General features: G+C 41.1%; 1 protein-coding gene across 2 annotated transcripts; it reads right to left on the bottom strand.

Annotated features, from left to right (window-relative positions):
- Positions 1-371: 371 nt before the first annotated feature.
- Positions 372-11,612, bottom strand: sltm (SAFB-like, transcription modulator). 2 transcript variants are annotated; one of them, XM_034579132.1, is made up of 21 exons: positions 11,435-11,612; positions 10,374-10,455; positions 10,226-10,281; positions 9,304-9,331; positions 7,893-8,056; positions 7,330-7,844; positions 6,711-6,745; positions 6,511-6,614; positions 6,270-6,419; positions 6,034-6,146; positions 5,795-5,955; positions 5,599-5,699; positions 5,435-5,491; positions 5,188-5,333; positions 4,912-5,092; positions 4,407-4,531; positions 2,957-3,130; positions 2,137-2,448; positions 1,901-2,039; positions 1,592-1,746; positions 372-1,506 (listed from the first exon to the last, which is right to left on the bottom strand). In XM_034579132.1, exons 1-21 carry the CDS (start codon positions 11,567-11,569, stop codon positions 1,395-1,397), a joined length of 3,045 nt encoding a protein of 1,014 aa, XP_034435023.1. In that variant the 5' UTR covers positions 11,570-11,612; the 3' UTR covers positions 372-1,394. The 2 variants fall into 2 exon arrangements, with proteins under 2 accessions (XP_034435023.1, XP_034435022.1); XM_034579131.1 differs by having other exon boundaries at positions 7,330-8,056.
- Between the last annotated feature and the right edge of the window lie 3,031 nt (positions 11,613-14,643).

Here is a 14,643-nt window from a genome sequence, read left to right as displayed (position 1 = left end):
AGGTACGAGACAGGCTTCTAAGGAGGAAGCTGCTCTAACTAGAGAAAAGGACTTTTTGTGACGGTCCTGTCAGAAACCCACATCAACTTAATGTTCTACACTAGAGTGAAAACCTCCAACATACTAGTTTTAAGACCTCAATTATTTTTGTTAATCCTACCTGATACATATTCCAGAATAAACCACAACTTAAAACTGGTATTTTACTGTAGTATAAAATTACATGTATTGTTCATGTATGAGAACACTGGCTCTTTATAGAAAACAATGAAGCTGTGTGTAACTAATAAACAGAGTTTACATAGAACCAACACAAGGTGAAAAGAGGAGAAACAGCAGCTAGCATGACCCAACAATCAGCACAAGTCATTCTGAGTCTCACTTTCGTTGTAGTTTAATCAAGCTTTATCAACCATTTACAGCAGATGTGTAGGTAAAGAGTGTTATGAGTAGGTGCATGGCAGCCCCGGGTGTGTAGCACTGGTCCAAATACAAAAGGATTAAAGAAACTCGACAGGTATAAAAAGAAAACGAGAATAAATTAAATTGAAATAAATGATGGTTCCTCCACTACAGAATCAACCGGTCAACTATGTCAAAATGCACCTTTTGTCGTGTACCAAGTTTTTCAAACATTTTATATGCTGCCATCAGATAACTTCCTGTTTGTAACATATGGTTAAATAAAGCCATGATATCATACATCTTACAAAATCAGTCTAACCAGAAAACTGACTGAAAACAGGATAACTGCAATAACAATGAGCAACTAAAGAAACTGTGTGATAGTCCTTTCAAAGACTTGAGTGAATGCCTTGCAGCAACACACTTGAAAGTTAGATTATATTTCAGACACTGGCCTGTGTAATTTAATTCATGGCCTTTGAGAGGAATATCTGCTACAGTGCCCGTTATTTTACAATCTAATGTTTCCAAAGCAACACAAAGTATGAATTTTCCGGTGTCCTGCGTCATGTTTCCTGACAAATAAACATCCAAGTTAGTGAACGCTCATCACTGAGGGAGCTCTATAATACACTAAAATTAGACGGTACACAGAGAAACCGTGAGAGACACTGGTCTATTGAAAATGTACATACAACACTCAATTAGAGAAGATCATAACATCACTGGAAAACTTTACTTACAAAGACCTAGGGCTGTACAATATTTTCCTAAATATAAGTAAAACATGTGCAAGGGTTGTTTATTGGTAACAGCGGAACTGTCAGGAAAACCCTACACTGAGGTAAACACTTGTCTATACAAAATAAAATGAAGTAGTCAACCTCGCGGCTACAAATGTACCACCTAAAACAGTTGATATCCTAAAAAATAAAGAGTTCCGAAATTTTCCAGGTGCTTTAAAGTGGCTTTACAGAGTATGGCTGCAGTTAGAACTGCCGCTGTGTCGATTTGAAGGGTTTGAATCCGCCCACGTTGCCACCGCTGGAAATGGAGTTGCTGGTGATCTGCACAATTCGGTTCATTCCAGATGAAGAGTGACTGCAGAGAGATCAAAAACATTATGTCAAAGTCTGCTGGGAACAAGAGTCACTGCTGTCATCATTTAGTTACACATCTGTCACACCTGGAGGCCGACATCATGCTGCTGCGAGTGTCTCCCATCCTGCGATTGTCAGAGAAGCCGCCGCGCTGGGAGCTTGAGCCACCGTGCCACTCCTTCCTCACGCCCTGATCCCTGCCGTGACGCTCCACCACAACCTGGCGGCTGGAGCTGAACGCCTGGAGACAAGAGATCTGTTAAATGTATGTGTCAGCTACAGCTTAAGTTGACAAATTTGGTCTCATTAAATACCTCCATCAAGGAGTTTTGGAGTTTGTTTGTAAATGTTTAGTTTATGTTTAATTTAAGAATTTCATTACAACATGAGCTGACCTGATTACTCATCACCATGGGTCTTATTCCATCTCGATCACCGAAGCTGCTCCGTCCACGGCTGGCCGAAGAGCCTCCTCTGAGCACAGGACCTGGAACCTCCCGACCGGACCGCTCAGCTCGCATACGCATCGGTCCTCTGCTCAACCAAGCATTACGACAGATCGGGTTTAAAACGTATTACTTTTCACGTATTAGAAAAAGAAATACTCAAGTGTCAAAGTCTCTTCTGTTACCGCATGTCTCCTTTGTTAGTGTTCATCCCTCCATCATTCTTCCATCCATGCCCTCCGTCCCTGGGTGAACGGTTGTGTGACATGCCAGGCATCCCCGCTCTGGCTCCCATTGGGCGAGCGTGCATGGGCACAGGTCGTCTTTCATCTCTGTCCCTGCGGTCGGTGTCCCTGAGTTCACTGCGTTGAGGAGGCGGCGGCTCAGCTCTGCGGACTGTTTCAAAGTTCTTGGGGTAGCGCTCAAAGCCAGAACCCTCTCTGTGAGGAGCAGGGCGACTCTTTTTTACCTCTGGCTCGCCATCAAATCGGTTACGTCTGGCAAAAAAAAAAGAAGAACAGAATGTGATTAAAATGATAGAATGAAACATCAAATGAGCCAGAAGGCAACATAAATATCTGTCAGTCAGATTTATAAGTAGTCTCCGATCAGACACTTTTTTCAAACTGCAGAATATTTTTGGGGTAAAGCCTATATAACTGATTATATGCAACTATTCCTTAGTGTAGCTGTGATTTTGTTGTGAAGTAATCACACAGATGCCTTCATGTTGTTTAAACACAGAGGTTGAGGACACTTGACACTGAGAAACAGATCTGTGCGGATACATGAGATGAGAGTATCACCCGCTGGTTCAGGAGCTTCGTCTGACTGATGGTCTGTTCAAAGCTTATTTTAAGACGAGTGGGAACGAAAGCTCAATGACAGTTGTTCAGATATATCTTCAATGTTGTCCAAGGAGACGATGAACACCGAAACTAAGCTAATGGCATCTAAAGAAAAACAAAGACCTGTTTTTTTTTACCAGTTCACCACAACTTGTACCTTTCGTACGTGTTGGTCTGCTCGACGCCGCCTTCTGGAAAACGTCCCCTCTCTCGGGGGCTGAAGTTTGAAAAGCGGTTCTGCTGACGGTTGTAGTTGGAGCCTTGGTTCAAGCGGACATCAGAGTCTGACTGCATCTTCTTGTTGCCATTCCAATAGGGATCGTCCCTGCGACTGCAACAACACATACAGACACACCTCATGAGCAATGGGAATAAATAGAAACAACTCAATGAAACGCTTCTCTCAAGATCAGCGTTTCACCCAGTATTGTTTTTTCGTGTTGGGGGGGGGGGGAGACACATGTCAGGAGTGTGTACGTATGTCTGGCCGTCTGTTACTCTTCACACAAACCAAAATGATCACATTTATTTAGTTATTAATCGATGGTGCCGGATCATGAATCTGTATCGTTCCGGTCACTTTAACCCAGATGTACTGGCTGTGAGCACCATGTCTCGTCTGTGGCAGGTGAACGCAAAATGTTGGACTTTTTTTCAATGTGTTTAAATAGGCGTCTCATAAACTCTAGTGTGAATCAAACAAACAAAGTAAACTTCAAGTACTGTTTGGGTCCTAACTACTTCTGATTAGTGATGGCATTTTTTTGTTAATGTGTAAAGTGAGTGCAGGTCAGCAGGGGAGGGAGGACATGCTGCGGGTGATAAGGGACAGTACAAGGATAACGGGTCTATAATGCGTGTACGCCCTGATCCCGTAGCAGAAACACTGAAGATGCATTAAATACTGTGCTGACATTAGTGTTACATTTTCTAGTAAAACTAGTGGTGCACCGATGTATCGGCTGTATATCGGTAGCGGCCGATATTCGCCTCGTTTACTGCCATCGGCGTATCGGTAATAAACTTGACTTTCACCGATAACATTGGCCGATGTTCATTGGTATGTTTTCTGCAGCCTGCCAATCTGGCATCCAGATTATGGTACACTGACGCCGGGTTTACACCGGGCGCTGAAGCGCCGCGCCAAGGAAAGCCAGGCGCCTCCCATCCACCCCCGTTAAACCTTTGTGCGGTTCACATGGGCTGCGATGCGCCGCGCCAGCGCCCTTCACCGACATTTCAAGAGGGGGTAATACCACCAAGGATTTCAACATGGCATCTAAAGTTACACTTTTCACTTTTTCTGTTTTTCATATTATTCAAGTAATAAACAAATATCGGTATCGGCATCGGCTATCGGCTAGATTGTTGTTTTAAATATCGGTATCGGTATCGGCCAAGAATTTCCATATCGGTGCATCCCTAATTAAAACACTAACATTTGCTTAGAGGGGGTTATGCATTGATGTACATTTTAACAGGTAAAACCCCTTAACAAACCCAAAGCATCAAACCAAACCAGGGAATAGCTTGAAAAAGGGACAATAAATTAACTACAATCAAGGTAAAACTACCAAACTACTGAGGGACATTCAAACAGTGTGTACCCGTGTTCCACTTCACGGCCTCTTTTGAGGTTGTTTCTCTTTTCCTGCTCATAGCGGAGCTGTTCCTGTTGCCTCCGCAGCTCCTCGCGTTCACGTGCCATGCGCTCTGCCTCTTTACGCCGCTCCTGAAAGAGGTTAAATTAAAATACTCGAATTAAAATCAATTACTAGGAGATGTGGATATTGTTATAGCTACAAGTAATTATAAAAATCAAAAGCATTTGTAAAGAAGTGCTAAATTACAAGCTAACTGACGATACGAGTTCTTTCACTGTCTGTAGGAGTTTAATCCACACTTGTCTTTCCCCCGGCCTAATTTTTTTGAAGGGGGTGCTTAATTGACAAATGGTTACTGGATGGATACTACCGTTTGTAATAATGCAATTTGACACATCATTCATCCCTGAGGTGGACAGTTTCCAGTTTTACAGTTGAAGATAAAGATGTGACTGCAAAAAGGATGTGTACTTTTACAAACAGGTGAATGTATTCATGCTCACTGTACCTGCTCAATGCGTATTCTTTCTCTCTCGAGCCTCTCTCTCTCCAAGCGCTCCCTCTCCAGTTTTTGTCTTTCCATCTCCAGTCTCTGGCGCTCCCTGAGCAGATTCTCCCTTTCTTCACGCTCTCGCAACAGGCGGACACGCTCACGCTCCCGTCGTTCTTGTTCAGCAATTTCACGCCTCCTACAAACGAGAAAATATGCCTCATTTTAAAACTGCAGAATAAAAAAAAAGCAACTAAATTTTGAGTCTACAAAATGCGTGTTGTTCCAGGATACCTGCGCAACTCCACGGCTCTGCGGACCCGCTCCATGCGAGCCACTCGCTCACGCATCCTCTGCTCTTTCATCTTCTCGAAAGGCAGGATGTCATTTTCTTCCCCCTTGTTCATGAAAGGTCGCTGTTTGTCTTTGAACATCTCCAACTAGGAGAGGAGAAGAGAGATTATAGTTGTAAAACCTCATCGGTGAAGCACAGTAAATGAAAAGACAAACGTGTGTGTCCCTCGTATCAGGAGCTTCATACCTCTTCAGGAGGAATCAACCACTTAGGCCGCCTTTGAAAATTCATGTTGACTGGAGGCTGAAAAGTATTTCAAAAAGTTTCTCATTTGATATCTACTGATTTAAACTTAGAGTATATAAAATATTTATATAAAATATAATTAGACTGTAAATAAAAGGTCTTACCTTCTCAAAATACCTCCCTCTTCTGAAAGGTCTCATTCTGCCAAAATTGGGATCTCCTCTGTTATAATCTACTGCCATCACCTTGCATGGGCTCTTTGTCCCTAGAAAGAGAGAGAATGACTATTTACAACAAAGGCCTTGCTGAATGATTAACTGAATTCTTGAAATCGGTGATGAAAAGAGGAATAAAACTTACGGCCATGCTTTCTGTCATCTTTCTTCAGAGAATCTGCTCCCGAGTTGGATGAAACCGAGTCAGATTTTCCACTTTTCGCCTCCTGTTTCTTGGATAATTCTTTGTCCTTTTCTGACAGTTTATCAGATTTCTTGTCTTCCTTCTTGTAAGGTGGCTGTGCTCTGTTGGATTGAAAACACATTTAATATCTTGTTGTCCTCACGTAAAGGAATAACTGTTCAACTTATTCTGTCACTCACTTGTTAGTCCATTTCATCCCTGTGGAACTGCGCTTGTCACTCGTTTTGCTGGAACTTGCTTTGTCCTCTGCTTCTTTCTTTGAAGGCTCTTTTTTGAACGGATCATTTTTGGCCTGAAAAACGACAGCAGAATATTAAATAAAGAACACATGCCCCAAATTATTCAATTAATAAAAAAGATAGCATTAGATCAGTCAAGTTTTGGTCAGAAACCATTTATCTGATTACTAACTTACCCTCTCCACATATATCTGCTGTCCATGGAGCTCTGTGCAGTCAAGGTGGGAGACGCAACGTGTCACCTCTGTACTGGACGACATCGTCACCAAGCCATAGCATTTTGAACCAGGACTGCGAGCATTTGTAACCACCTTGGCGCTCAGAACCTGTTGGCAGCAAAATGTGTTCAACATTTTTCTATGACCGATAATTTCAGACTTATTCAAAATAAGCAACAACTAACTGCACATTATTTACCTTCCCATATTTGCCAAACAGATTTTTTAGATCAGCTGCTTTGGTGTTCGAGGACAGGCCGCTCACCCAGATGTTACGAGACGAACCGTTGCTGCTAACGACTCCTGATTAAGAGATTGGCCAGAACACACAAAGATACTATATCAACTGGTCAAAAGTGATTTCCTGGGTTTATTTCGAATGTTTGGACAATATCTTACCCTTGTCATCTTTTCCATCTCGGTCTCTTGAAGAGCTATGGAGCAAATGTTGCAACAACAAACAGATGAAAATGAGCGCAGACAAATAAAACCAAGGTGTAAAGTGAGAGACGTACGTCTTGTGGGAAAAAAACAGCAACATATTTAGTACTTTTCAGAAAAAAAATTCCTGTAGGCAAAGAGTGGATCTGAATCAATGACTCAACGGCTTCATTGCTTTTCCAGAGGTGAGATGGGTCAGGTTGTCAGCCAATTTATTCCCTGGACCAATGAAATCTTCGGAGCTTTGTTCAACTTCAGTGAATGTTTTGGCCAAAAAGAAAAAAAACTGTCATCTTGGGGACTAATGCTCTTTTACAATGCCTTGTGTGGAAACTGGAAAGGGCTTTAAAACTTCTGGAAACGTCAAAGTAACAAAATAAGGTGTTTTTTCATCTCCTGGTTAATGTCAGAATTTAACCAACTTCACAAAAATACATCAAAGTAGTAAATGGCAGGATTAGGTACATCAGTGAACTTTTCCCTTATGCGAAAAAAATCTTGAGGCTACCCACAATGGTGCGTTCTTAGTGAGCTGGACTTGGTAGTAGTATCAAAGAACTGACATAGAAAGACAAACCTCTTTGCTTGACCTGATGCCCCAGTAGTGGAGGGGCCTTTCTTCCCAGAGTCTTTTTCTTTATCTCCCGTGTCAGCTTTCTTCAAGGACTCTCTGCTGTCTTTCTTCGTGGGCTCACACCTGGATCCATCGTCTTTCTTACCATCTCTGTGGCCCTCTGTCTCTTGATCCTTCATGTCATCATCTGGGCCCGTATCAGTAGAGGCCTCTGGCTCATCTGTGCCCTTCTCGGCATCTGGAAGTTTCACATGTTTACCTGTTTCCAGGAGATCGTCACCATCAACATCTAGGGTGATGGCATCTTCATTTGGGATTGAGACGGATAGGTGATCGTCCTCTACATCTTTAGAGGAATTCATGGCTTCGGTGTCAGCATCCATCCCAGCCAGTTCGAGCTCCACCTCTGGCTCAGCCTCCCCATCCATGTCGGGGTCAGCATCGTCATCCATGTCGGGGTCAGCATCGTCATCCTCGTCGGGGTCAGCATCGACCTCTGGCTCAGTCTCCGCGTCCACCTCTGGCTCAGTCTCCGCGTCTATTTCTGGCTCAGTCTCCGCGTCCACCTCTGGCTCAGTCTCCGCGTCCACCTCTTGCTCAGGCTCTGAATCAGCCTCAGCCGCCACAGCTTCAGGCTCTGGTTCAGCCTCAGTCTCAGACTGAGCGAGGCTGTCCTCTCTCGGTGCAGGCTTAGAATTTTCGCGAGTACCATCATCTGTATCAGTTACATCTGAGGGAGTTAATAGGATAAACATGGCAAAACAACTTTTAGCATTCATGTCGCATATTCATTCACCTAAAAAGTAGAATAGAAAGCACATTTAGTGTTAATGGTCATCGAGGGCGTAGACACCATAGGAAGACACTAAACACACAATCTTCACTGAAAATGTGGACGATTCTGTGGTCTTCATTTCTTGACTTGTTATGAGTTGGTTCACTTTCAATTCATACTGAATGTGCAAGTCCAGATGTTTCCCCACAATGTGTAATAGTTCTCCAGGTGGGAATCTTGGGCCAAGTACATATTAGGAGGAAAAGGCCATCAGTTCATCCCTCAGTTTTGTGCATTACACAAAATGCATGGCATCAGTCCGTGGAAAGTCATCTGATTTTTAGGCAATCTCAAACATCGTCTAACATCTCGTCAATAATGAATGACGTTGTGGTGTGATCAGCAGATTTCAGGACACTCATCAAATCCAATCTGCTGGGATGTGTCCTGTCAAATGTACCCAACTGTGGTCAAAATGTTTGTGTCCCTTTGGTTATAACAGTCTGCTGTCTGCAGTCCTAGGCGATGCTGTATGTCAAATGGATGTTGACTGTGATGAATGACGTCTCTTGGTCTTTAAGGAATCTCATGACACAAGGCCTCAGACTTGTTTTGAGTTGTGTAGCTGTCCTTGATTTACCCAAATACCAGCCTCACTCACAGGCTGTCTCACCTGGCAAGACCTGTAACAAGCTGCCAGATTCCTGTGGTAAAGGGGGTGAAGTATTCGGTGCACTTGTCACTGCTCTGTCCACCAATGATGTCAATCAAAATGTCAGCAGCAAGGTGCAGTGATCCTCGAGGGCTACAAGTTGCTGACTTCAAATTCATTGTTTGTAATAAAATGTCCGTTTGTTGGCGAACCTTCCCTCGTTGTCTCCATGGGGAGTGTAGGACGCTGGGTGCCAGAGGGCATGGAAATCCACCGAAGCAAACAGTTCTTTAACTTGAAATATTTTGTGCAATCCAAAGAAATCAGGTGCCTTAGTCAAGGCAACCCGCATTCGATGACTCTTACATGTACCAATGACCAAAAAACCCTGGAGTCTGCTTCATCAAGCCTGTCTATATGGCTGCTTTTAGCATATTGTGAAATACCATAGCAGCTAGCAGAAGCACAAAATAATCTCATCATAAGACGTTAGCTGCAAAAAAAGAGACTTAATATTAACTTTGGGCATTAAGACTGCCAGCATACATACCCTTCTCTGATTCATACTCTTCAGTTTCCTAGGGGGGGGGGGGAAAGAACACAGATGTAAGCCCAAACAACTATTTCAAGCGAGGAAAGTTGTTCGGTAGAGTAGTTGAAAAGTAGTTCTGGCTAAGTTTTCATTGCATTAGTTCAGTAATATTCCCTCTAGATGAGTATATGCTTCTTTACGACTCCCTGAAACAATCCCACAGCCACAAGGTGTAGATTAAAATTATTCAATCATTTACCAGAGAATTCTGACATAAATTTCAGTTATTTAGCTCTAACTGGGAAAGAAAAACATTCTGTACAGCAAGTGTGACGATTTGTAAACTATTTCTAAGCAAATTAAGCTCAGTTCAGTATATTTAGTGCTTCCCTTCTGATCAGTGATAGTGTTTAAGTGTAAAGTGAGTGCAGGTCAGTGGGGGAGTGAGGAGGAAGGACACAAGAGACTGACGCGGTAAATGGCGACCGGACCTATAATGTGCTTCTGTCCTGATTCCGTATTAGCATTGGTAATAATAATAATATTGCAGCCGTGGGACACAAACCTGGATCGCTTTGTGTTCACAATGCAAAAGTTAAGCGAACCACAACGCAGAGTTAAAGCGAGCCGAGCCGAACTCAGTTCTTTTGGAGTGTTCAAATATGCGCAAAAAATGCTGACTCATTTCTCTGAGCTCGTTTGGAGGGCTGAAAGGGACCAAGTGTGAAAACTCCCCAAATATCCATTCAAGCACCTTTCATTTTGGTGATCAGGCAAACAAAACAATCCTTTGCTAACTCTTAAAACAACTTCCTAAAAAATTACCCAAGATGTACGCTATTAGAAATGATTGTATTTGTATCTAGAAATTTGGACCATGGTGGATAAATACTAAAATCAACAGTCATGTGGCAAACATTGAAAATCCTGTGCCAGTCACCTTGTAAAGGACATCTTCTTCCACGGTGGTGTCGGCGTCTGAATCCATTTTTTTCACTGAAAGTTTAAATAAAGAAAGATGAACATGGATAAAATAACAGACTTGCTTCACCACCCTGTCTCATCAGTGAAGACAAGGGCAAAATTACCTTTAGCTTTTCCAACTTTCCGAGGTAACGCATCACCTGAAAGCTGCATCTTTTCGGGATCACCACCTTCATCCTCGACAGCCTTAAAACATTTAAAGAAAACATGTAATTCAAACTGGCAAAATAATCTGTTAAAAATGTATGTTATAAGACCAAAGACAGCTACAGCTTTTAACTTATCATTCAATCAACGGAAAATCAATTAAACGTTATAAAATATAAAATAAACATTATCATTTGTAAGCAGAAATGCTAAGTATTTGCGAGTTCCAGCTTTTCAACTGTTGAATCAAAAAGCCAATTCATTTGCCTGTTCAATTCATTTGCCACGCCCATTTAAAATTACTCCAGAATACGTACATTTTCACCACTTTCTAATTTTCTGCAATCTTTGGTAAGAATTTGAGCATGTTAAAGCCCTCAAAGAGCCAATTCATTTGCCTGAAAAAATAAAAAATAATAATAATCCTTACAATTTCAATAGGGCCTCCCACTGTCTCCCACTGTCCGGTGCTCGGGCCCTAATAACCGTCCGACACCTTGACCCATGCCTCCTAACGGCTGAGTTCATAGTAACCAACCAGTGGGAAAACAAACCAACCCTGCGCACATTTCGACATTTTAAAAACCACAGTTAAAAGGGTTGTGCGAACGATCCAGCAAGAAGTAACAAGCCGAGCTCAATCACATCGCCTCTACTTCTGGAAATAAACAATGTCGTATTTAACAATGTGAGGCTTTTAATGTTTGTTTTTTTAAATTCATATTACTCTCATGTCGTCTCGAGGCCTATCGTGGTCGATGCTAACGTTTAGGATAATGCGTTGTTTTCGTGGCTCCGGTGCTAATTCACACCCCAGCAGCTCACACGCGTTTCTAGGTCGAGCGATATTAATACGTCTGTTTACCAGGTGTGGTGTTGAGGTTGACGTGTGTAGAGCTAAACTGGGTCAGCAGGTCTCGTCTATCGAGCCAACAGCAAACCTGTCACGGATGTAGCTAGCGTTAGCATCTCTGCATAGCAACCACTCATCTAGCAAACAGGCTGGTTTTTCACTCACCTGTTTCAGCCTCGCTAGAAGCACGCTCTTCACACCGGAAGTGTCCAAACTCCTTCGCTTCAGCTCGGATTTAAGATCGACAACTCTTAATTCGGTTAATTTCTTCGAATCCGTGGAAATGGCTCCCGACGCCATTTTACCTCGAGATTACTGAACTGACCGCGCGCGTGCGTGGACCATTTTGGCCACACTTCTTCTTCTTCGTTGTTTTCATCCGTTGTCATTAGACGCCACCTACTGTTGTGGAGGAGCCAGTGACTGGCAACATGTAAACAAACCGATGACCTATAAAATAACGCAGGAGCAAAACATCAAACCAATCTTCATATAAATACTGTTCAATCATTTCAATGGAAGGAATTAGTGTAAGATAAAAGCTTCGTAAACTATTCATCAAAACACACACATACACACACTGTTGGCACATTAGTCATCAATACTTTGGTTAGCCTTAAAGTTTTCATTATGTCAATTTTTTCTACTGTCAAGGCATTTAAGCCATTCTGATTTTTTTGTTATCACGAAGATTCTTTCTGATTATATAGATCGAATGGATTTTATCGTGACAATACATTTTTCTAAAATGTACTACCCCTACTTCTAATTATGTTGTTTTTTTACACATTATAGTGTGATAACTTTAATTTTTTGATTAGATTCTCAGAGTTATCCACCAATGTTTTCATGTTTCTATTCACCCAGGTATTGAAACCTTGAGTGGATGATCTTTACCATTTTTTCTTTGACATCATCCCTTGTTTTGTATCTCCATTTGGTCGGTGCTTGTACATTATCTTCATCCAGCCCTGATTTGATATCCCTTGTTTTATCTTTTACATTACATTTCATTTCATTTAGCTGACGCTTTTATCCAAAGTGACTTACAATAACAATAATCTTATCTTATCTTATATATTAATCTTTAATTTCACCATGTCATTGCTTATGGCTATCCGATTTGTACTTTGTATAATGGGAACCCATTTAGAGGCATTTTTAGAAGTTAACCTAAACAGTAATATGTTACACTGATGAGCTATTGTACTCATATTAACTTTACTTTCTTGATTGCAGGCTATTTCCTTACTGTTGGTGGCGTGAAATATTTACTAATTAGTGAAATGGAAACAGACAGTGGGTCTGAGAGCCTGATAGTTTATTCTCTCTGATTGGCTGCTTTCAAAGAGGTGTAGCCTATATATGTGTCCTATATATGAATGTCCTACGTCTCACTGTTTACCAGATGAAGGTCCACAGGACCGAAACATTGTACACTTGAGAATAATAATAATAATAACATTTTTTCAAGTACAGGATAGTGTGTGCGATTCCTCTTCTCTATTTGTGGTATTGTTCCTTCAATGTTGCTCAAAATAATCTTTGTCTCTCTTGCCCCCACAACAGTATATGCTCCGTCCTGAAGAATCCAAAGATCAGGTGAGAGGGCCCTTCAATATGGGTTCCTTGCAGAAGAAGCAGAGAAACTTATTTAAGCTGCTTTCAAACATGAACTGAACTCTGGAGATCCTTCAAACTTTGTCCGGAGGGGCTGTGTAAATGAAAATGTCCAAGTGAGAGCCTACAGACTTTCTGATGACTTTCTCCGTCTGCCCCCCCGGTATTAAGTTTGCAGAAAGTCTGAAGGAGCTGATATGACAAAACAGCCGGAGAATCGCCACAGGATTCACTTTGAGTGAGTGGGGGGGATGTGGACACTTTTAACATGCAACAGAAGCAAGAATAAAATAAAAAAATAGAGAAGAATACTAATGTGATTGTAAACAGACAATGTGCTGTTAAAAACAACAGGTACAGGCCTTGTGATATATGGTGTTCAGTATAATCTAAGAGCTGAAAATGTCCTGTTCAGAGTGGTCAGCAGAGTTTCTTTATCCCACATGAATCCTGCACATACCTTTACACGCACTATAATCAGTTTCTTCTGTTGCTGTTTGATCTCAAAAGACATTTAGCTTTTCCAACTTAGTTTTGTCACAACAACCTCAGGTACTATGTCTACTGTCTCAAAATAGAGTTCTTCACAATAAGTAAAATTCCGTCTTGTGTTGTACAGCACCTGTGATTTATTATACCCGCGCTAAACTAATTTTGGTCTATTGTAAATTGTAAATTTGCTCAGTTAAACCTGCGAGGGAGAAATGTTGTCCCTGTTTCTCCCAGTGGAGACAGAATATGGCTCTATAGATCTTCATCAGGTAAATCTAAAAAGCCATAGCTTTTTCTTACCATATGACCATTGACAAAACTGGAAAGACCTACTGTCACATGGAAGACCTTTCAGAGACACAAATCAAGTTTAATTCCTGAACCCCACACTTACCACACCCGTCAATTTAGCACTCACTGAACATGAATTGTATTTAAAAAACCTATAATATATCCAAATATCTAAATATTGAAATTTATAAAATAAAAATAAAAAAATATATATATATTCTGACATTTCTCCAGTCTTTTCACTTTCATTGTTAAATACTGTATACCTTTATGTCAGGCATGTTGAACATTTGACTATGATAATTTTTAATATACTTATTTCTGTATGGGTGACTAATTATGATAGTGGAGGAAATTAATGCGTGGTTTATATGGTTTTCCAGCCACATTTTTTTTACCTATTCAAAAGTCATCTTGAATAACCAGTTGTTGCAGCGTGCATATGGATAATTTGTGTATATAAACATTTTTTATTGTTTGTATACCAGGATTCTTAATGTCATTTCTCCAGCCTATTTAATCTGATACTTTGCTGTGGCCCTCTGATTATTATTATTATTAATAATTAGAATCTTAAGTATTGCAAATTGTTTTCATAAACAATTAATCAGCTGATGATTTTCTTTTTAATCATTTATTCGTTTTATGTGAAAAATGCCTGTTAGAGCTTCCCAGAGATCCAGATAATTTCTCATTATGACTGAGAATCACCACAAACATACAGTATTGTATATAAAGCAGTTTCAATTGGCTACACCTCAGCTCCAACAATGAAATGCTGCTTAAACACGGACCCATTAATTGTAATCTATGTGTGTGTTTGGTTTTCAGTCTCATTCTTAGTCTGGTCTGCATAGATCCCCTTTGTTTGTTTTTCTCAACATTTATATTCTCTTTGTCAACACGTGTGTGATCTCTGCGAATGTTATGTGTGGAATTTGTGTAAATTTCCATAAAAAAAACAGGATTAA

This window comes from Hippoglossus hippoglossus, chromosome 3 (genome assembly GCF_009819705.1).
Source record: "Hippoglossus hippoglossus isolate fHipHip1 chromosome 3, fHipHip1.pri, whole genome shotgun sequence".
In the NCBI taxonomy this organism is placed as follows: domain Eukaryota; kingdom Metazoa; phylum Chordata; class Actinopteri; order Pleuronectiformes; family Pleuronectidae; genus Hippoglossus; species Hippoglossus hippoglossus.
This window is presented reverse-complemented; position numbering and strand designations above follow the sequence as displayed.

Excerpts from the sequence above, each read along its gene's own strand:
- sltm (XM_034579131.1), bottom strand. The coding sequence starts at position 11,569 with ATGGCGTCGGGAGCCATTTCCACGGATTCGAAGAAATTAACCGAATTA. Across the intron at positions 6,746-7,329 it reads GCATCAGGTCAAGCAAAGAG|CTCTTCAAGAGACCGAGATG; the intron begins GTTTGTCTTTCT and ends TTTGCTCCATAG. Across the intron at positions 5,956-6,033 it reads GGGATGAAATGGACTAACAA|AGCACAGCCACCTTACAAGA; the intron begins GTGAGTGACAGA and ends TCAATCCAACAG.